This window comes from Typha angustifolia, chromosome 8 (assembly GCF_048772165.1).
Source record: "Typha angustifolia cultivar Huaian chromosome 8, ASM4877216v1, whole genome shotgun sequence".
Taxonomy (NCBI): Eukaryota; Viridiplantae; Streptophyta; class Magnoliopsida; order Poales; family Typhaceae; genus Typha; species Typha angustifolia.
This window is the reverse complement of record NC_133246.1, coordinates 12593644-12617800: the sequence shown is the minus strand read 5'-3', so window position 1 is coordinate 12617800 and position 24157 is coordinate 12593644. Positions and strand designations below refer to the sequence as shown.

Sequence of the window (24157 nt, the reverse complement as noted above, 5' to 3'; positions counted from 1 at the left end):
TTATTCTAAATATAATATTTTTGTATTTTAAAATATAAATATTATTTATTAAAATTATATTTGATACTGCACAATAATTCTATGATTAATTTATACTTTATATCTATCCAATCAACTTATTTTATATTAAATAAAGTATTTATACTAATTTTATAACAAATAATTTATTATTTATTTTATATCATATCAAAAATAATTATTATATATTTATTTCTAAAACATAAATAAATATAAAAATAATTATTCCTAAAATAAAGATCTCATCTTAATTAAAAAAAAATCTATTTTAGAACTGACGTTTATAAGGTACACTTTCTTTCCTATTAACTAAGGGTACTTTCTTCTAAGGTATCATTCCATGATATGAAGATAGTAGGACTCCCTTTTAGCAGTTTTTGACCAAACTAAACCTATCATAAAGTTAAATATCTGAATAAGTTATCCCAAATTTAATGTTTAAATAGGTTTTTACTCTTTGACAGGTCAGGTGGCAGAAATTAAAATGCTAGCATGTTCATGTCATTATATTTTGTAGTATTTTATCTAGAACACCTATTTTGTGAGTGCTTTAATTACTCATTAAAATAATGTAACGATTTTTCACTTTTTAAACTCATTCCAAATTTGATTACTTAGGACAAATTACTATTCAGTCTTTTCCTTTGGTTTAATTTATAAAATTCTTGTCTTAGTTCAGAGGTTAATTTCAGAGGGGTGCAATATGATATTAAATATCTCTCTTTAGTGTTTCAAATGCAGTATGATATCTTTAACATGAATGGCTTTTCACCTCTCTTTAGTGTTTCAAATGCAGTATGATATTACGTTGTAACTTTAACATGAATGGCTTTTCACCTCTCGATCCGAGTCTATTTCGCTAGATTGGATTTATGTAAATATGATCTTTAAATGATTTCGATATATTGGCATTCTTTCAAATAAAAAATGGGGAACTTCTAGCTTTTCAATATAATTGCCACCGAAAGTTTTGAGAATATTATAATTGTCACTATTTTTTTCTTAAATTTCAAAATTATTACTAAAATCTCTTAACTCTTTCATAATTAAAATTATTAAATATATATAAATGACTCAAACACTCTCCTTTTTAAAGTTTAGAATGTAAAAATTATTAATAATTTTGTCCCACGTAAAATAAGATACATTTCTTTGTATTATGATATTAAGTATAATCTTGAAAAAATTTTAGACTGAGGGATATTTTAATCGTGATTAGTTAGATTTAACTAATGAAAAAGTACAGTGATTCCGGTGGTAATTATATAAAAATTCTTTTAAATTGTGGATTAAAGATGGTATGAGTTTGTCAAAAATAAAATCGTAAATCTTATTTTTCTTCGAAGGATTCACCCACCTAATAGGAAGAGATAATACTTTTTGAGGAAGATGGTCAAAACCTCTATTATATTTTCAATTTCTTATTCATTTTATTAACTTGTAATTCGCTTCGTCTGTCTTGAATTGGTTTAGATAATAATTAATAGAAGATAACGATAGAAGAAGAATTATTATAATTCGTTACATTTGTACTCACATAATTGATAAATTAAGTTTTAAAATAGAATTTTATTTATATAACATGTCTAAATTTTATATACGACCATATGCAAAAATTATAAAATATTTAATAGAAAATATTAAAGTGAAATATTGATTGTGAAGTCAAGTAATTTATATATGTAAAGTGATTTAAAGATTTAAATTGAATATTTTAAGTTATGGAAGATTTTTTAAGTAAGATATTTTGAATGGAAGTTATTCAAAAGTATAGAGTCACTGTATTTTGAGAGCTCAAGTATTTAAACAAGACTATAAAGAAAAAAAAATGCACAAGTCTAAGTCCTTTAAATGGCTATTACATCGTTTGAATGACATAGGGAATTCTTTAAAGATACATTATTTTTATGAAATATTTTTACAAAATTCATGAAGAATCTTTAAAAGAATATAAGAGAATTTAATATAACCATAAGAAAGTGATTTGTGATTTTTTTTTTATATCTTTTGAAGGTTATTGGAGATCACCTCCTAACTTTAAATAAAATATGTTGAATCTCTTTTAACTTAATGCATTTACATTAGATTTAGAAAAACTATGTCTCGATAATCATTCAGATGAAAGGATTAGCCTCACAGTCACTAAGGTTTATAAATCTTTTATGAGAAACTGTGTATCTTGGGTCTAGTGAGCAGAGTTATTATAAATTAAGTCATTGAGATCGTCAGGTAATTTATAAGCTTCTTATAGCTGCTATGAATTTTAGTTATTGATTTCGATCCAAGTACGAATGCGTTATTATTTTTCTACGCGGTCTTGAGTTTTCTATGTAAATTTTTTTTACTTTTAGTATCACTGCATATATATATTAATTATCAATATGCTAGCAAATTAGGTAATAGTCATCCAAATCAAGACAACCAAAATATAAAGGAAAGGATGGTAGAACCGAGGGTCAAACTTATCGCTTGGACTTTATCCCTAACTTGCGTGGCCAATATGAACTCCTCATGCAATTAATTCACACATAAATTCTTACTATAATCCTAGCATTTGTTTGAAAATCAAACAAGCTAAAGTTCGATCATTGTGGTGTAATGAAATTTCTAATTCAACTCATTTGGAAGTTTCGATAACATTTTTGCCATGAATTTTGAGAATATTTGTGCATTGGAATTTTTATTAAAGTTAGATTGCAAATTCATCCAATTCTACATTTATGAATTCTTTTGCGGTACCCACAGACTATAACAAATAGAATTCCCTTCTTAGGCCCTTGAAGGGGATAGTGTATTTAAATACTTGAGTAGTATAAAATTTTACATTTGGATCCTCTTGAAATATGATTGGGTATTACTTATATCTCATAAGGAAAAGAAAAGAAAAGCAATACTAAGATCCCTTATACTATTATAATATAGAAAATAATAATAATTTTAACAAGTTGTCTTTCATCTTTATATATATTTAGACTGGAAAAAGAACGATAGTGGATAAAGATTGGGAGATACTGAGATTGTGAGGTATTAAAGGTACGAAGAGATTAAAGTAATATCACCTTAGAGAGGGGAAGGAGAAAGAAGAGTAATAGAAATCATGGAGGTAGCTAATAGGAGAGATAAATGTTAGAAAACGAGAGAGAAAAATAGAGAGAACCGACAAAGATTTGAAAAAAAAAAGGAGTATAAATGTATTGGTATAAGTTTGAGAGGAAAACGATAACAATTTCGATACAAATAGGAGGAAAATTCTGTGATATGTCAGTTCTGAGCAAAAAAACAAACTAATAGAGTCTTTTAATTAAAATAGTTCAATAGTCTTAATCAAAAAATATATGTGATTTTGGGTCATATTATAGGTTTAGGTATAATTTAATTATACTTCTCGTCGGGCAAGCCCTAGCCTAGTGGCAAAAGGGGAAGACGGAATTTTTCTTTATAGTTTTCTTCTCTACTCTTCTCCCTCTTTTATGTCTCTTTTGTTCTCTTGTCTTTCTTTTCCTTCTCTCATTTGGGTTTTTTCCTTCGCTCTTGTTATAGCCCCAAGTAGTAAGGTCTGTCGGTGATTCCTAATTCTTCTTTAATTTTTATTTTCTCTCTTTGTTGTAGCTCTCTTAGTTTCCCTCTCCATTTTAAGTCTCTGCTTGTCCCTTTCTTTGCAGTGTTGCCTCCTTCTTCACTTTTGCAATGTCGTCATTTTGTCATTCTGTCGTCTATTGCTGCTCTATCTTGTTTATTATAACTTGTCACATCGTAACTTTACGACACTATGCCACCCTCTCGGTCCTAGCTGGAGATTTTGGAGGAGATAGTGTTCTCTTAGTGCCTTTTTACCATATTGACAGCTATCATCAACTCTCCTTCATTGTTACATTGAGATTTTGTGGAGTGCTCTTTTGTTGTAATTATTGTGCTGCCTATGTTGTTGGCGCTTTGATCTGTTGACTACTATTCCCTCTTTCATGATGCATCACCTTCTTTCCATCCCTCATTGCTCGAATCTAATATTTTATGAGATTTTATATTTGATTTCTTTCTTTAGCTCCGCTATAGGATTAGTGTGTCGTATGTTTCTCTTCCCCTTTCTATCTAGTGTAGGTTGATCTTAGATCCTCGTGTATTTAGGGATTCTTAATATCGTGTCTGATCCGCTAGTCTTACGGAACCTGCATGCTGACTCAGGACTCTCTGCTCGTAGTGAATCTATCTGGGTTATATTTTATTTTTATATTTATTTATACTCGCGGGCTTCATAATCTATTAGACTAATTTAATATTATCTTAAAAGTTAATAATTATTCTAGCCTATGGGCTTACCCCAAACAAAATAGGAGCACGTCATTTAATCAGAACTTTATTCGTTAATGTACGATTGAAGTGCCTCAAAATTACACTCGGCGGACTCGGCGATTCACATAAGAGAAGAATTAAAATAACAAGTGTTGTTAACAGAGTTTCTTCTAAAATTATTATTGATAGTTGATGCAGCTAAGAAGATGTGGTTGGTGGTATCCTTGAGGTTGATTGACATATTACATTGCTTTGGCAATAAAAATTGAGAGTAAAACAAGATGTACAGCCAGAAATGGTCGTCTATTTAGTAGTTTGGAGCTCAAACTGATTCCCTTTGTCTCCGTAGAGACGTCAGTCCAAAAATATATCCTGTCAAGTACTCTGTACATTCTCCCAACTTTTGTTTTTTTATACCAAATTATCCTCCCCAAACTTTGTTTTTCTTTCATCAGTTTGGTGGTATCTTTATAATTTAAAAACACAGTTGCCTATATTTTACCACATCAGCAAAATCTCTCACCGATACTTCAATTTACAAATTTAAATTACAATTGCCTATATTTTTAATTTTCAAATATGTATATAACACTCTATATTTAATAATTTATGTGGTTGATAAGAATAACTATGTGTTCTTACGCTAGCTTGATCGCTCGGCACTCTCCCGAGCCGGAGAGGCTAGAAAATCATCTAGGGCATCTTAGTTTCAACTAAAATTAAGAATTTTTGTTCAAAGTTGTGTTAGACAAACTTCAAATTTGTATTACTTTACACTGTATCGAGTTGGGTCGGGTTTAAACCTCGTATATCTTGTTTGTGGGCTTCATAATGAATCAAACAAGCATCTTTTTTTACTACAAAGGATAGGTTAATTATGTTCTATGAATTATATTTAAGGGTTGCAAATTAGAAAAAATAAAAACAGTAAACTATAAAAATAATAACTATAAACTATTGAAATAAAATTTGAGGACTATAAGAGTAACGATTACACTGGAATATTATCTATTTTCCATCCACTACTAATGCTTTTTTGTTTTAACTTTTTCACATCGCATTAAAAATAATAACTATATTTTAATATAGTCAACAACCAAATATTATATTTTCTTAGTCTAATTTAAATTTGGAGCTTAGCCTTAATCCAAACTCAGCCCAAAACTCTACCAGAATAAAGATGGAATAAATCTAATATTAGGATAGCTTGTCAAATTTTTTATATCAGTAAAAGATAATTTGTATTATTATAAATTATTTTAGTATTTAGTTATATACTATTATATAATATGTAATTATATTTAATATGGTATAAAGTTGATATTAAATTAAAAAAATAAAATAAAATTGTATTTTAAATCAAAGATCAAAATACTCTTGAGTGGACAACTAGTGTGCTATGTAAGAAGACAGGAGACATCTTATCTGCACTGTGGATATATGTTTTCATAGTGCTTCTTCTAACCTCGCACTGCTAAGAACATACCCCACAATGCTAATGCTACCCTATTACAATGCACTGCTTATAAATTTCTCCACATTTATAACATATCAAATATACACAATGACGTTAAATAACGAGTGCAATATGTTCTTCTTTTTATTAATTGCACCTTCTATTAAGAGGAGAAAAGAATTGAACTGAATGATCTTGCTCAAAGAGGTGGAAGAGGAGTGTTCTTGCAATCAAGAGTGTCTACGAGCAGACTTTGTTGGAGAAGTATGGTGGGATTTAGTAGGAGTATGAGAGATCTTAGTTTAATCATCCATGGAGCTAAACCTCAACATATAAAATGAATTGATTAAAAAAACACACACACACACACGTACTGTCGTACACATACAAACACGATCCGTTCAGTAATCGAATTCATTCAATTAGATTTAAATTCGTTTAAAAATTTTCAAAATCGGGTCAAATTATGGGATCAGATCAAAAATTGAAACGGAGTATGATCAGGATATCAATAATATCTAAAAAAGATAAGTTTTGATATTCCTCATGGCCATCAACACGCAGCACAGTTCACAGCCCAGCAATAGCCTGTTCAAATGTCTAATCACCCATCAAAAGACCTTTGAAATGCCATGCCATGCCATGGCATGCCGAGAAAGAAAGAAACCCACTTGACCAAATTAGCCCCATCTAAAACTTAATACTAGTAGATCGGCATGTTTCACTATAGCCATTTAATGTTATCAGATTAGAAGAAGCTGAAATTATTAACTATTTTTTAAAATAAAATATACTAAAAAATTTAGCATTTTATTAATAGCTATAAAGAAACATATATTTGTTTATATTCGGTGGAAGAGAGGTTTAGAAGAGGGTTAGCTTGGTAAAAGAAAAGGAAAAAAAGAGTCCTAGCAAACGACGTGATCTCACTGCATAGTTTCCACAGGGAATGAAGGAAGGAAGGAAGGACGATAATAATTCGAGAGGAGTAGAGATCAAATCAAAACTTTATTGCACGGTTTTATTTTAATCTTTTCCTTCCCATCACCATCACCACCATCACCGCCACCACCACCACTACCACCCCCTCATGACCCTCGTGAGACAAAAGAAAGAAAAGATTCTCACAAGCAGACTGGAAGCCGTCGTTTCAAACTCAAAAGCTCTCAATATATCTGAAAGCTATTTAATAGTACTCGTTTTTTTTTTTTAATGAAAGAAAACTAGTATTAGTAGTAGTAGTATCTGTGACTTGCCTCACTCCACGTCCAATCCAAACTTTGTGGTCTCTTGGACTCCTCCTTTTTTAATGGATGGAATTAAGAAATCCCACCGCTTAGTGCTTGGAGTTGACAGGACAAGCACTCCACGTCTTTTGAGTCCAGCTCTTGGGTTTTAATTTATTTTTAATGGCGATGGTGGTGGTGGGGTGGGAATTTTCCCACGCTTGATTGGTTGGTGGTAGGGCAGTGGACAGTGGAGGAGGTGAGGATTTTTTTTTCTTTCTTTTCTTTGGACGTTCTCACGAGAGGACGTGGCAGATTTGGATGCAAGTGAAGTGGTGGTAGTATTGTTTCTATGCACTAGAAAATAGTCCATCATCTTGATGTTCATCTGGAAGAAACTTTCACGTAGTGGCTGTTAATTAGTATTATTATTATTTGGACTCGGCTTTTGAATAGATTTTTATATGCATTCTGGGTTGTTTGGTTGCGAGTATCAGGTCTGCAGCAGATACATGAAGCAATATAGTATCCATTTTTTTTATTATTCATTGCTAGTTTCAAGGTGCATCAGTTCACCTCGTTATTTAAACGATTTACAACTATATTTACAACCAAACAGTTTGGTGAAGATTAAACCATAGTTATATTCAAATATGATGAGATCTATAAGAGTGTGCAAGAATAAACCACTTGTAGTTTTTGGACCTGGAGTTTGCTCTGGGAAAATTATTAAGGTTTGCAATGGAGGAAATAAAGAGATTCTTGTATTTGCTGAACCCTCCCACTTAAGATGGTGATAGAGTTACGTATCGTTGTTGAATTAAGGATCAGGGAAGTTGTAGGTCAACTACTTGACAACAACTATAGATAAATGAAACAAATTAGTAGTGGGTTGTATTAATTCATATATATTTGGTGACCAACCCTTTGAGAAACTAATCATCTTGTGGTAAGTTGACATTAGTCGTTGCCCACGTTCTCAAATTCTTAGTAAGAATAGTTATTCTTATTTATTATTTTTGAAATGAGGTTTTTATTTTAGAAATAGTTATTCTTATGTTCACTGGTATTATTGAATAAGTATGTAATAATTAATTTTAATGTGATATAAAGTGAGGAAAAATAATGTAATTTAATATAATAGGATATATATCAAGAGTAAATTAGTAATTGAGTGAATGCGTGATATATAATATAATTTTAATAAATAATATTTTTATTTTAGAATATGGTTAATATAATATTTGACTATTATTTTAGAATAAGAAAAAAAAAATTTCTGAAGTGAATAGGTTCATAAGTTTTATATTGGTGTAGTTATGCAAATTTATTATACTTGTATAAGAAATGTTATATTGATATAAACTAATTTCTTTATAAAGTAGTATAATATTTAATAATTATTTTTGATATGATATAAATTAAAATAATAATTTAGCAAATAATTAAAATACTATTCATAATTGATAAGTGAGAAAAGAAAAAAAGAGAGACCGATCAAAATGATAATCAATTGCAGTAATTTCTTTTAAAATTAAAATTGTAGTTAACAAATATAAAAATATTAAGAAATAACTAGTATTAAGACAAATGATTATTTACTTGTTAAATCAGAATAAAAGCTACCGAAATCCATAAGATAAATGATTATTTACTTGGTATATTAGAATAAAAGCTACCGAAATCCACTCATTAAAGGAAATCATATGGTATTATATTGGAAGCTTATATTCATCATCCAGTCTAGAATCACATTCATCAAAGATGTCACACATCTGTTACTTCTTCTGTTACATCACTACCAATTTTAGACAAAGAACTCAGATCCTAATTTTGCAGAATTCACTTTCATTAAGTTCTATATATCTAAAACCAGGAGAGGGATTCTTTTGCCATGAACAAGATTACACAAAATGAGGTCAGTAAGCATGTGCAGATCATCAGAAGTTAGATGATCACAGTCAATTTTTTACAATTCCCCTTGAGCTGAACATATCTTTCAAGACAAACAAACAAACTAATGACAAAATACCCTTAGGTTTTCTTCTTTCTTTTCCAAACTGTCAAGGCAGGTATCAATAGCATCTATGGCCACAATCAAAGCCTTGGAGCTGTATGTCTGCATAGGCAATGCAGCACTGCCGCAGCTAATTTCTAAGGTTGCTTTATAGTCAATTCAGCTCTCAAATGTAGCACGCCATCAATGAAAAAGAGGCTATCGTCGGCCATAAAAGATGTCCATGGAGTCGCAAAGAGATTCCTGTATCCAACTGCCTTTCCCCCTGTGAAAGTGTAGTAGCCTTTGTACTTGCTCGCAAACTCCCCTGATGGCCTTGTCCTTGCAGCAAACTCGTAATCTACTGTAAAGCTTGTGGAGCCTTTCTCTTGCATCCCTAAGAAAAGACCAAAACAATGTAAAGAGTTTTGCTGATCCACATTGCAGTGGGCGGAGAGAAAGAAACCCTGTCCCCCAAGGTGGAAGGCCTGGGAATATACCCGGCCTGATGGGAAAAGTTTGGCACACTCATCCCGCTTCAGGTCGAGGTAAACAATGCATTGTGGATAGGGCCTATCAAACTCAACCACCTTCAGAGGGCGATACTTGTAAGCCCGCTCTACAAACCGCCGGTTGGTTGACTCATCTGCGGCAAGGGTGCGTTGTCGATGGGGTGCATCTGCTTTGAATAGAAGTGCCTCAGTGACAGCTTTGGCAGCAATTTCATGGTCCAGATCATTGCATGTAAGGACTTTCTTCAGTTTCCTGCAGGTCATATGAGAGAAGCGTATAAGGCGAAGCAGGCGAGAACCCAAGATCTCACGCCTTTCTTCCAACTTTGGGTACTGAGCACGAGCCCACTTGAGCACACAATCATATATCGCATCCTCCGATGCCACCTGGAGATCATTGCTTGAGAGGATAGCTTCAAACGCAGAGAGGGGGAGATTCAACACTTCATCTTGGAACCTAGAATGGGAAGAATGGCTTAGTTTTAAACTCATCATTCTAAGACTTTTAAAGTTTAATTCCAATAGTCAGTTAAAATTAACTCACTTGGTTAGATCCTTGTACTTATTAGCAAGGAACTCCTTGGCTGCATCAGTTAGTGGCTGGACTGCAGCAGCAATTGAAACACTGGAAGGGAGATCTAGGTATAGCAGTGCGGAATCCGTGGTCATAGGCAAGCTTCTAAGAACCTGACTGCAGTGCCTCATGCAAGAAACAACCTCAAACTTATCAGCAGCTAGCAAGATATCCAACAGAAGGGGAGGTGAGGTGGTTGACAACTTCCCGCTGTACATAAAACTTAAGAGCTCCATAAGAGCAGCTTCCTCTGTTGCAAGCAGAAATAAATCATAAATAATATACCAAGTGCCAAGGTAGGGCTAACCAGATCGTACTGTACAAAGCAAATTTGTCTATGCTTGTCAAGTTAACATTCAATAAAATGCTAGTTCAACATTGACTAAATATGGAGATTTCTGATGATATAGAAGTACTAAAGAGTGAATTATTGGAGCATTCGGTACAAATGAATCAATCATCTGTAAAGAAAACTTCTGTGAGTTTATGAATCTGTCACCTCAGATTTGCACAATTTATCAACGGTTTGTGGAGTCACAAGGTCAAATATAACATGCAAATCTTGTGAATAAAGAAACTTGAATTTCCTTCGATTTTTTACAACAGCAGAGTAACAATGGATTGAAGATAAAACACTTGTATATTATGAGCTTTATGATTCAACATACAATCAAAAAAATCAAAAAGGAAAAAAAAAACATAGTCACAGAGCCAAAGCTACAGAAAACCATTTCAATTTACCTGAAGCATAAATTCTTAGTGTGGCATGTCGCTGGTCAGATTCTCTCATTCCATTTGAAAAAAGCTAAAAATCAGACATGCAGAAAACTCAATTAAGAGGAAGTGGATAGAATCTCCTCTACATGCATAAAGTGAAAAACAAAGGGAATTTCATACCTTGAAGAAAAATGGGCTCTTTGCAGCCAGAATAGCAGAGCTTATATAGATTGATTTCACTCTCAGAGCCTTGGAGGATTCCGTACTCCATGATAACTCATTACTTTCTGAATCATCACCTACAGAATTATTGAGTCCTATATTTAATTAAAAGCACAAACAAAAGTAAACTACCAGGTCGAGGTAAGTTTCAGCACAAAAGTACCAGAAAAGCATATTACTAATAATTATTCTTTTACGCAAGTATTCAAGCTTCTTAGGTTGCATGTAGCAGAGATTGCCGTCACTACACTTGAAACAGAAGCACATAAGGAAGGATATTAACTTTGATTGAAGCCTATCAGGTTAAAATAGGCATAGAATCTATAAAGAAATACAGACTCATTGTCTGTTCTTCTAGGAAATTATTTAATTATGCACTAAGAAAAAATGCTTGGGGTACTTAATTGCCTTGATTTTATTGATGCATAGAATTTTCTGTGGTAGAGATTGTGACTGCAAATATGCCATAATTAATACCTACTATCTTCACATATATTACACTTTTACCTCGACTAAACACCCCACTATCTTCCCTGTTTCATAGTTTACTATGTTGAATATTGCTGTATGCAAAAGGTTAAGACTTAAAAGAGCACTTGGGACCTCCAAAGGTGAAATGAGGGGAGAAAAGGAGAGAAAAACAGACTCCCGAGTGAAGATAGAAAATTAAAGATAACAGAGAAGTATAAAGACTTTGAAGGAAGATGACACAAAAGAAAGAAGCACTTCTACATACCAGCAAGCCTATTGCAGTAGCATAAATCTTACCACATAATACTTAGGGGTGGCAAAATTTGACCTTATCTAGTAACTCAATATGATTATCTGGCTTTTAAATGGGTTTGAGTTTAGGGGTGGCAAAATTTGACCTCATCTGATATCCCAATATGATTATCCGATAACTCAATATGATTCCATCAGATCTACCATTGTATCCTCATGAAATTTGGATATGTCGTTGCTTTTGAAGAAAGCTTTTCAATAAATCCAAGATCAATGTTTGATTGGTTAGATCTTGAGATATCAACCAAGCAGTGGTCATAGGTCAGCATAATTTTTGGACAATAATGTAAATTAATGGATGACTAAGAGGAAGAGAAGATGAGTTAGAGGAGACCGACCCTTAAGAACAAGGGTGGTGCGGCCAGACGAAGAGGGTTTTGACGGCCAAAAATGGCAGTCTAGAAGAAGACGAGATCAATCCAACAGAAAAGGCAACGGCGGTCAATGAGAGGAAGGAGAAGTTGAGGACAGTGGCCAAGTTGAGAGAGGAGAAAGTAGGGGTGGCAAGGCTTGAGCCAAATAATTCTTAAATAATTCAATTAGGGTTGCGCTCCACATATATATATAGAGGCTTAACTGACTCGAACTAGGAGTTATCTTAAAGGGTTACATAACTTAACTATAACTTACCTTAAGGGCTTACATGACTTAACTAAACCAGTCTCCTCATCTTCACCAATTCAATTCTTTAAATTTGCTATTGATAGAGTTCAAATCGAAAGAAACTTTGAATATGAAAGTTCTAGATCATAACATCACTGATTTTATTTAACTGGTTTCATATTATTTGAACTTCAGATGAATATATTCTTAATATTCTCTTGAAATTGCATAACACTTAAGTTAATTTCACTTAGCTAATTAAATAAAATACAGTCTACTAGATTGTAACTAAATCACATAAGCAGATAATGTCTCAATTATGCGCTCTGACCTGACCCGAACGCATCAATCCACCATACTTCTGATCACCTTATTCTCAAGGTGTTCATGATGGTTTCCAAACTTTCCCTAGTTACCGAATCATTTCCTCCAAATCCAAGCTAAGTCCAACAGCGCAAGGATTGTGGAGGAGGCTATGACTCGGCTAAGTGTAGTCCAATGTAGCATGTTAATTGGTGCTCGATCACATAGTCTTGAGCTAGAATTAGATTCACCTACAATCCAAGGTGGACTTGGGTTTGGCCTAGGCCACACGTGCGACTGGCTTATTGGGACTTTGGCATGTCAAGGGTCAAAGGAGGCGACCGATCAGATCGGAAGGGCCCTGATAACCAATCATGACCATAGGATCGGGCCGTCGAGGCATTAGACTCTAAAATCTTTCAAATCTTTGATGTCGTCAATCGATGGCTCAAGTGGTGATCGATAGTGACCGACGGCCACTTCGGGATTCCTAGCTATTGGTGTGGGTAGGGCTTTCAAAAAAAGCCTGTGGGTTCATGAGCCCCACGGACTCGGCTTGTTAAGAGCCCGACTCGAGCTCGGCTCGAGCTGGAGCTAGCTCGCTCGAGCTTGGGTCGATTAGGCTTGACATTGTAGCTCTATATATATATCTTTCACTGTCTAAAAGGTTTTTTTTTTAGCCTCTTCACTCTCATCTTCAATCAAAGCAACTCTCGTCATGTCTTGTTTATGGGCTTCATAATAGGTGAAAGCTACAGTTAGCATCATCCTCACATTTTCCCCAATTCAGATGGCATCATCCTTATCCCCAAACCTTAACCTCTCTCTCACTCTAACACACCTCTCTCCCTCTCTTCAATCCCCTTCTCTTTCATCCCCCCCCCCCCCCCTCTAATCTCCCATTAGGATTTTGGCGCCGCCCCACCTCTTTCTCCTCATTCTTCGACAAAGCACGATTGTGGGTTTGTGCGGACTGAGAAGCAAATCTAATCTATGACGAGATGCTGAAGCTATTCCCAAAGGAAGATCCTCACGATGTTTAGCTCACACGCATGCTTCATTCTTTGTTTGATTTTTTATTTTCCCTTTGGATTGGTTTGTCTTGATTTAGAATCATTTTTTATTTGGTAAATACTTTCGGGAATTAAGGACTCGAAAATGTTCCTTGAGTAGAAACTGAGTAGATTAGCGCAAGAGCAAGAGCAAGATAATTTTTCTTTCATTTCACCATGCCAATGAAAGGGAATCTTACATCAATGCCCCCATTTGCCTCTTTTGCTCTCCATCAAGCTGTCGAGCCGAGCTCGAGCCTCATCAAGCTGAAGAAGAGCTGAGCCAAGCTAAACTTTTCCAGCTCGAATCGAGCTCCAGCTAGAAAAATCCAGTAATTGAGCCAAGCCGAGCTCGGCCCAGCTCGCTCAAGCTTGGCTCGTTTACACCCCTAGGTGTGGGCATCAAAGGCTCCCTTGGCGATGGTGTAAGCCTCAATGGTCCTCCATCATGTAGTGGAGTCCTCTGAATTGATTGTCCACGCATGGAGAACGAGGATTCAACCCTAGTTTGTCGCGGCACATTTTTAACCAGTGACTGATGTCACTGATTGAGGACCTGTAAGTGTCTCAATGTTTCGCTGGGTCTCCACCATGCTCAGCATAATTTATTGTTGATACACCTTCATCGGCTCCAAAATCTAATCTGTAGAAATGGAAGCCGGATCCGCCTCTATAGGTGTCGTGATTGTCCACGACCGCTTGGTGGAGAATAGGTGGGTGCCATGGCTGTCATGTCAGATTGTTAGGATGTCGATAATTGCGTTTTGGCCATTGTTCACAGCCAAGGACTAGCTCCAATATCAATTCATATGAATCGACTTGATCCGATTCGTAATGATTTCATAACAGATTCGAGGACGAAACTTATGAGCGCAATTCCATCATATATCTATTTGTTAGATTCTCTTAAAATTTGAATATGTTGTCGTTCTTGAAAAAAGTTTTTCAACAAATTCAAGATATCAAGGTTTAGCCGATTAGATCCTGAGATATCTACCAAACAGTGACCGAAGTTCAGGATATGCTTTGGGCAGTTATGCGAATTGAAGGATAACCGAGAGAAAGAGAAGATGGAGAGAAGGTCGACCATTAGGGACAAAAGTGGTGTGGCTAGACGAAGGAGGGTTTCGACAACTAAGGATGGCGGTCTAGAAGGAGACGAGATCAATCTGACGGAAGAGGCGGCAACAATTGAAGAGAGGAAGGGAGAGAATTTGAGGCTGCGGCCAAGTTAAAAGATAGGGGACAACAAGGCTTGAGCTAAATAATTTATATAAATTCAATAAAGGTTGCACTCCACATGTATATAGAGGCTAACTCTAAACTGAGTCAAACTAATATTAGCCTTAAAGACTTATAAAACTTAACTGAGATTTGTCTTAAAAGCTTACATGACTTAACTAAATCAGTCTCCTTATCTTTTCTTGGATTATTCTCCATTTCATATTATTTAGACTTCAAATGAATATCTTTTATATATATTTCCATCTGAAATTGTGCAGAACTTAAGTTAACTAGACTTAGCTAATTAAATAAATTTTGGCCTACTAGGAGTTTGACTAAACCACATAAGCTGATAAGATAAATAGACTCAATCTATCAAGCCCAATGTCTCCATGATGTAATTCGACCTGACTTGGATCACATCACTTTCTCATTTTCTCTCTATTGGTTTTGGTTTATTGCAGTTGAAACGACCAAAACTCGCCCAATCCAAATCAGGTATTGGTCAATCTAGTTTATACCCATCGGAACTAGTCAGGAGATCAAGGGCCAATTTGGGTCAGGATTGAGATCGACCGAGATTGGGAACCTTAGTTATGATACATTGATACTAGTAATTTGATAGCATCCAATAGCACGACAAGCATATGCAGCTAGTTCTTTAAACATTATAACTTGCTAGAAATGTACATAGTATAAACCTCTAAAGCTTCTAAGAAAATACCCCAAAAAATTTGAGCAAAGTCTAGTCATAGAAATTTATTTAAGTGTGTGCATTCAAAATGAGTTGTATTCGGGTCCCCCATGAGGAAAAAGGGAGACAAGTACTAGTGGTTAAAATGGACCGAAGTAATTTAAAAAGTATAATAACATTTGATTCGACATATGTTAGTATTCAATATACTGAACACATGCTGCAAGGAACATCTCTGTTATTTAATGAACATATGCTGGTATTCAATATATTAGATAACAATTTTACAGCTACAAGGATTCATACAGCATCAGCATGGATTAAGCATGGGCAATAGATGCTTGATTTATCTATTTATAGCTGAAATGTTAATTATAAATTTAACTCATGATGCATTTGCAGGGTGTTTCTAAATAAACTTAATTAATTTTTGTCTTAGTTTTTTTTCTTTTTTTTTCTTTTTTCTTTTTTTTTGCATGTTGGCCGGTTATGATCTTTGTACAATTGCCGGCTTGGAGCGATGTTGTTTGCTTTTGTTCAAAATATTTTTAAGTTTGTAATAGACTATGACCTTGAAACTATGCTGTATTTGTAATGAAGTTATTGTTAGTTGAAAATTGGAACTAGACTAGTACTTAGATTTATTACCTAATGGTGGCAGTTAGTGCCACTAGAATTGGCACAATATCTATATTTTAATTAATAATTAATGTTCTTTTGTATGCTTTTTATTAAATTTATGGTTGAATTGGTGAATGGAATATCATTTTTGTGTTGTATAAGTTTTTTTATCGTGATAATCATGTTGTGTTATCATGTTACCATTTTGTATTAACATGTTGCATATACTAACTCGTTTATTAAATGGGCTACATGAGTCGTGTCGTGTAATACGTCTAATAATCGAGTCGTGTTTGTATTTTCTAAATTTAAACTGTTTAATAATCGGGTCATATCTTTGTTAGAGTGAAGTTGTCCTGACCCGAATTTGACCCGACATAAACCCATCTAACTTGACTCAATTGCCATACCTAATTATACTAGTAGAATTGATGAAACGCAAGAGTCTGAGCACAAAGAGAAAAAGAGTGTATACCTTTCGAGTCACCTCCTACACTAAAATGGTGCATGCCAAGGAGTTCCTTAACCAAAAGCTATGAAGCTCAAAAGCACATATATATAAACATGTATGCAGTTGAGTCTAAGCCATGTTGCAAAGAAGCAATCTATCTCTAAGGAGAATCAAGCATTGGTTATGGAATACGACTTGAAATATGTAGGTGCTGATAGTATAGCAAGGCTAGTGTCAACAAGATCAAGAAATCACATCGTTATAGTTTTCCTTTAATACAGCAAATTGTGATGCAGCCTACCTGCTAAACACCACATAGGAGACCATATGTTTCGTTGTCAAGGACACATTACATCTAGGTCTACAGATTGGTCCTCCACAATTAGACCCAAATATGAACGGATGACTCAAGGATAGAATCTCAATCTAAAATCTGAGCCTAACTGACCCCCCTCAACCCAATCAGGTGGAGATTTATGCTTAGAATGAATTTGCCAACTCCACACCTGCTCCCGACCAAAGCAGACCTGGTAGACTTGGTTTATAAGAACATGCTTATACCATTCAATCTCTTACATTTTCCCATGCTAAGGGCTACAATCTAAGATTCTAAATCTTAAAGTATATAAAACGATTCATTTTTCTTTAATGTTCAAGATACAAAGATTTTTAGGCAATACGTTCTCTTTCATATGCATTACAGTATTTCAGGGATGAAGGCTAATAAAATTTAGCATAACTTGTATAACTTTTAAACAAATTCTTAATCCTTTACGTGGTCATTGCATCTGCAGTTTTCTTATCTAGATTTACCTACCTTTAGCCCAACAAAATTAACATGTGCTAATCCAATGTCCCACATGTTCAATCTTTTTCGACTTCAACATGATCCCAACCAAAACCCATATAAACATGTCGATCTTTTACACACGGTCAATCCAAACCAACCTGAATATCCCACCAATGGACCAAACTCGATGTACTACTATTTCATGAGTGGCGTAATAACTGTAGCTTAGTGAACACTAATCCATGGATAATATATAGATTATCCATCACCAACTAGATATCAGTCAAAGGGAACAATTGTAAAGGTGAAGCTGCTATCCATATATGCCATCAGTCATCACAGCGCATCAACAAGGTTAATGATGATTATTATATGCTTTTGCTAATTCTACATGAAGGACTCTATCAAGTAATAATATTTGCATGCATATACAATTTCTGATTAGTGGAATTGGACGAGGTGAGCGAAGTGGAAATTGTGAGTTGACAATTGATGGAAGAGTGAGCAAACTAAAAAATGTAGAGGTCAACCACATAACTCAATATGAATGGTTGACCTAAAATATTAACTATACCAAAGTTTTCTTATTTGTCAAAATAGTTCAAAGAATTTTAATTTTTGAACCTTAAAAGGAGGTTGCTTAGGCATAATTATGCATTTGTGTCTAAAATGAAAACAATATCATGAAGGGCAAATTAATTAGTAATATAAGCTAGAAATACCAAACTTCACAAATAACTTCCAGCAGAGGATCATATGAAAATAAACTAAGGAATCTTTGCTATCTTAGCAACCAGGATGTAGCATAAACAGCCAAACAGGTGATCGATTATACTGACCTTCTTGATTGAGATCCAGTGGAGATTCTTCAATCATAGCTACAGCCTCCTCGTCATGGTTTTCTTCATAGTCGTCACATTCCTCAGTTTCAGGTTGCATAAATACATGCTCTCCCATGCACTTCCCAGATTCTGTAGCTAAAGATAAAATGCAGGAACAATTACACTAGGTGTAAACAGTTTAAAGATTTTGCACTGTAAATTTTCTTTCCAGGCATGTAGAATGCATAAACCAGATTACAACAAAGTTGTACTTAAGTAGCAAAGAAACTTGTAACCATTGTAAGAACATGAACAAAAATTTAAGCACAAACAGAAAAAGTATAAAGCATTAGGTCATAGTAACAATTCTGTGGATAGGGTCTTTTGGAGGCCAAAAAATTGAAGCCATATTAACAAATAAAACAAACTAGATAGTATAAAATTCATATGCAAGCAAAACTGACAAAAATTGTGACCACAAATGTAGCTTTAAATCAATACATGATATAGGTAAACAACAGAGATGACACAGTTATTACAGATTACCATCGAGCAACACCAATAACTAAAAGTTGCACAAAGTTATGGCTTAACAGAAACAGCATAATCTAAGAAGAAAAACAATCAGGAGTAGAACAGACTTAATTATCTGAGTGCAAACTATGGCATAAACATATATGTTCATTATTGTGAATGAAATAGTACAACCTGCTATAGCAGCAAAATTAAAAGAAAAAAATTTATTCATGTTATGAAAAATCCCTGAAAGTGTAACTATTACCTCATCTACACGACTCTACACAAGAAAACTTCTCCAGCTCCAATGTTAATCATTGCATAGGTGCATAGCTGACAAAAAGGCTTCAGAAAACCTTCCAATATGTGTCTTCAAATTGTAGTCCTTGATTCACTTGGCATGTGCATTTGTCCATAATTACTTGTGTTAATCCATGTAATATACTGCTCCAATAACTATGATTGAACAAAATTGAATATTCATTCTCTTGTACGATAACTGTTGGCACTCTAGTGTCTCTGGTGGTACAACCTAGAATGTACATTATAATGTACTCATTACACATTTAATTACCAGTCTTTCAAGCGTACTCACATCAACGTCCTGACTTCACTACAATCATCCAATCCTCAGGAGCTGTTCAAGCATCCAAGAAAGGCACTAATCTAGGAAGCAATTTATATTGCTAACGTCTGGATTAGCAGTCCAAAAAATGAACTTCAAGCCAGAAAAAACCAAGGTGCCTTTTATGAAAGGTTAGAGCATTCCCACATGAAAAATGTAAATGGCAACGTTCGCACTTACAACATGGTGATGGCAAAATGCTTAATAAACCTTACTAAAATATCTCTGCACAAAGATCATTCTCCTTGTAGGTTATTTCGCAATGCTACTGCATTATTAAAAAAGCAAGAAAAGAATCAAGGAAGTAATGAACTAATTTCAATAGCCAAACGAACATTAGTAACATCACAAAGCAAGGAATATTTTAAACACTAATCCAGAAATTCGAAATCAACGAAACGTATATAATAAATAAAATCATTAGAAAAAATAATAATAGTAACCATAAGAAATTAATCAATATCAATAGCCAAAAGGAACAAAATTTCACAAAACTGAAACAGATTCTACCTTTCTCCTTCCTAATCTCCCCTCTCGGCCGCTTCCTATGCCGGGCCCAATCAGCCAGTGTTTCGCACCCGTGTCCAGCAACCCTACTCCCCGGCGGGTCCTCCATGATCTCGATCCGGAGCACGCGGTCGGAGAAGTTGACAGAGTTGAAGGCGAACTCGAAGTTGGGGCTCCCGCTGGCGCGGGAGAAGTCGGGGTCCATGATCAACAAGGGATCGAACAGGTCGCCGCCGGAGGAATCCCTCATTCCCCTCGCCCGAAGGCGCAACGCATGGGGAAAGCGCGAGAGAGGAGACCGCGAACACGAGAGTTCGGAGGAAACCCTAACCCAGTAACCCTAGCTTTGTGGTTTCATCTATCGCGAGCGACGAGATGAAGGGGAGAAAGAGAGAGAGAGAGAGAGAGAGGAGGAGGAGGAGGAGGAGAGCGTTTTAAAACGCGGAGGAATTAATTGTTAACTTATCGGGAAGGTGAAGAAGAGGAGGGATGGAGAAGAAATTCCCCGGGCGGCCGGGCAGTTGCTGGAAATGGACTCGTTCGCTTTTCTTTCTTTTTTTTTTTTCCTTTTTTATTTATTTTTCCCCCTTCCTTATTTGGTTTTGAAGAGGAGACGCTTTTTTACACAAAAACCATCGAATTTTTCTTTATTTTATTTTAATTAATTTATTTATTTTAATTTTTAATTTTGTCTCACTGGTTGTCATTTGATTAAGTTTAGCTCAAAAATATAAATAAAAAAAAATATATATATATATATATAGATAAGTTGGAAATGGAAGGAATATAGAACATAATAAATATCCCAAGTACTTCAATATCCAATTGTAATTTTTAATATTAATCCTACAAATAATATTATCCTTTTCTCTCTCATTTTAATCTCTAGTGCTAGTTTCCAATAACTATTTAATTATAAATTTAAGTACTAGAAAGTCATTAAGAAGTTGTTGCATCTATTTTCTCCATTTGAAACCTCTCTCTAATTAATATAAATTTCTTGTGTCCCATGATATATATATATATATATATATATATATATATTTCATATATATAGATAAATATTGAAAGATAGGATTCAAATGCAATATATTGAGTCAAAATCAATAGAGAGTTTAAATTAAATATGTTCACCTCTTTCTAAATATTCTCTTTAGCTTCTCCTTCTAATTCGTTTAGGAGGTAATTAGTGCAAAGTCTCCTTTACAACCTTAGATCAATCACAACTAGGGCCAAATTAAATAATATGAAAATAATAGAAAGTATACTTGTAACAATTTGTATTACTTTATGGTTAATTTAATTAAGAATTAGTCACTATGACCAAATCCATATATATATATATACACACAGAAAATTGGTTGTCCCTAGGTTGTCCTGATCTATGTGCAAGGATCAAATGAAACAGAACCCAAAATTATTCTTGCTAATGGTTTATAAGATTTTACTTTTCATATGAACTATTAACTCCGCAAGTATATTCTAGGGTTAATTATATTTTCACCTCCGATACATTGCCTTAGTATCACATTACATTCCTAAAAATATATAAAACTATACAATTTAAACATTTTAAATACTAAATGATAGTTTTGAATAAGTACACAAGGGAGTGGAATGTAAAGCTTTACACTTGTCTGCAAATTGACATAGATCTCTATCAAAGCTGCTACTTTCTATCTTCTTCAAGTAAGGCATCTTGGTTAACATATGGCAACTCTTATTAGTGATTAATTAAAAGGGTTTGCTTAAGGAATTAGATGTATTTGAGTACCTTTACCTCTAAGAAATCTTTCTCAATTTATCAAATATCTTATTGTCTCTTTGTATTAAAGTCAAACCTTCTACCTTTTAATTGTAGAGCATTGACCATTAAAATAAAAACCCAACCTTAATTAATCACCAACTTCCCAAGTCCATGTCCACCTTGATGCTTAGACTTTATAATGTTGTCAATTTTGGTAGGAGATTTTTCACATAAACATATGAAAAATAAAACATTATAAAATGTATACCTTGCAACTGGATAACTTGAAGAAGAAAAGAAAAGGTATTTGAGATAAGTGAATGCTATTCACCATTGGTATTGCAAATTATACTATAACAAATATTCCACATCACAATTTGGCCAGGGCCCTAAGTAAAAATAAATGGGCCTTCTAGATTTGTGATAATAAAAAGGGGCCCATTTAGATGACATGAAAATTCCTAGGCTAATCTAATGTGGAAGTTTGATTAGCTAAATATTAGAGATTTTTACATTATTGATGCAGAAAAATTAATATGAGAGAATGTAATTTTGTTATGCAAGACAAAAATATTGATAGATAGTTTATATTAAAATTATTCTTTTGAAAAATAACCATAATGACAACATTTGAAATAATATAGCAGTGATTATGACTTTCAAAAATTGGAGTGTTACAATTATTTAAACAACTCTAATAATTAAGAATTATTTTGGGGGTATTTCTTCAAATAACAATTGAATCTAAAACTCGAGGAATTGTGGCACTTAAGCGAAATTAGTGGCATTCATAAAAATGTAACTAAAACATAACTTACTCTGGTGCAATGAAACTTAATATTAGTGGCATTTTTTTGACTGTCGGAGTAATAAATACTGCTAACGGCTAAATTTCTTATAGTTTAGGAGGCTTCATTCTAAGATAAGCAACTTATTCCATTTCAATAGATATATTATGTTCATATTAAGTTGAAAGTTGAATTTCTTTCAAATTCAAGGAAGTCCAACCTCCTTTAGAATTAGGATTAGGTAAGATGTACTGTTACTAGTTGATAAACTGCAAGAGAACAAAGCCCATATGACTCCAAAACTAGAATTACTAGAACACCATACAAGACGGATATTTAACCATTCAGAATGGTCTATGGTAATGTTTTTAAAATTAACTATAATAACATATAAAGTAATTATAGACTCAAAAAACTGGATTATGGTGGAGACGTTAGTTTAAATGAAGTGATCAAATGACGTATTACCATCCTCCCAAACAACTACAGATCACCAAAGAAAAGAACAAAAAAAAAGGAGGCCCAGGTCAAATTAGGCAGCTAGGATTAAGACGTTGCAAGGCACTAACACTGTTGAATGAATTGAAAACGCTTACACCACCACCACCACCACCACTCCCAGATCCCTCCCTTAAAAGGAAGTCGAGGTGTGAGTTTTTAATCGACCCAAACGACTTGCCATCTTATGACAGCGAAACTCTATCCTCTTCCACCTTTAGATTAATCAAATATTTAAAAATAATAATAATAATTACGTAGTTAAAAGAGTATAAAAATAGATACAGTGAAAAGAAAAATAAGACATAAAAATTTATCCGTTGGTTAATGCAAGAAGACAAGGGAGGAGGAGGGAGATGAGATCACGTGGGAGAACATGGGCCGTCGCTCTCCCACGAGATAAAAGATAAGAGTTTTAAATGGATAGATGGATAGATAGGGGGATCACAAGTTTGTAATCTAACGGATAGTTCATTAATTTATCCACCCAACGATGGAGAATAGCTTGTCGTGGTTCCCCAAGCCAATGGTTAAATTGTAATTAGGATCGTAATGGTCCACAAGGGTCTTTGAGCTTGACTTGTGTATGGAGAGACACAATATTCTTGATAGCTCTCCATCTCCAAACCTTTTATTATTGGGCACCAGTGTGGTTGGGTTGTCATGTCTGAGCTCTAAGTTGGAGTGTGGATCATGTGGTTATATATAAACTATGCCCATTTCTTAAAACTTGAATAAGATAGCTTTAAATTTAAAGGTAATAAGTTGTATTTGGATTAATTGGATATAAATTCTAGTAGTTATGTTAAGCCCCACAACTACTGAACCCTATGATTTACTATTAACGTTACAATAGTAAATATTAGAGTCAAATTCGACGAACCCTAGTCTTCTTTGAAGTTAAATTTTTTAACTGCTTAAGATTTTCGAGTAGTTGGTGAGTTTATATTTAGTGATATTATGTTAATATTTGGTGAGCTAATAGTTTATAATTATATTGCTTAGAAAACACGTGTCAATTTGGTTGCATTGAATTGAATCCCATATTAATAAATGACCCTTTCGTTAATTTAGTGGGACTTGTGATTAGAATCATTGGATACCTATAAGGATATGTGCTTTG

The 24157-nt window shown here is 34.0% G+C and overlaps 1 protein-coding gene across 4 annotated transcripts; it reads right to left on the bottom strand.

Moving 5' to 3' along the window:
* Positions 1-8821: 8821 nt before the first annotated feature.
* Positions 8822-20564, bottom strand: LOC140764794 (BTB/POZ domain-containing protein POB1-like). Of its 4 annotated transcripts, none has more exons than XM_073103550.1 (6): positions 20005-20564; positions 18372-18503; positions 10970-11106; positions 10814-10877; positions 10043-10322; positions 8822-9955 (listed from the first exon to the last, which is right to left on the bottom strand). In XM_073103550.1, the coding sequence occupies exons 1-6, from the start codon at positions 20249-20251 to the stop codon at positions 9145-9147; spliced, it is 1671 nt and encodes a 556-aa protein (XP_072959651.1). In that variant the 5' UTR covers positions 20252-20564; the 3' UTR covers positions 8822-9144. The 4 variants fall into 4 exon arrangements, with proteins under 4 accessions (XP_072959651.1, XP_072959650.1, XP_072959653.1 ...); XM_073103549.1 differs by having other exon boundaries at positions 18372-18509; positions 20005-20562; XM_073103552.1 differs by having other exon boundaries at positions 10970-11088; positions 18372-18509; positions 20005-20562.
* Between the last annotated feature and the right edge of the window lie 3593 nt (positions 20565-24157).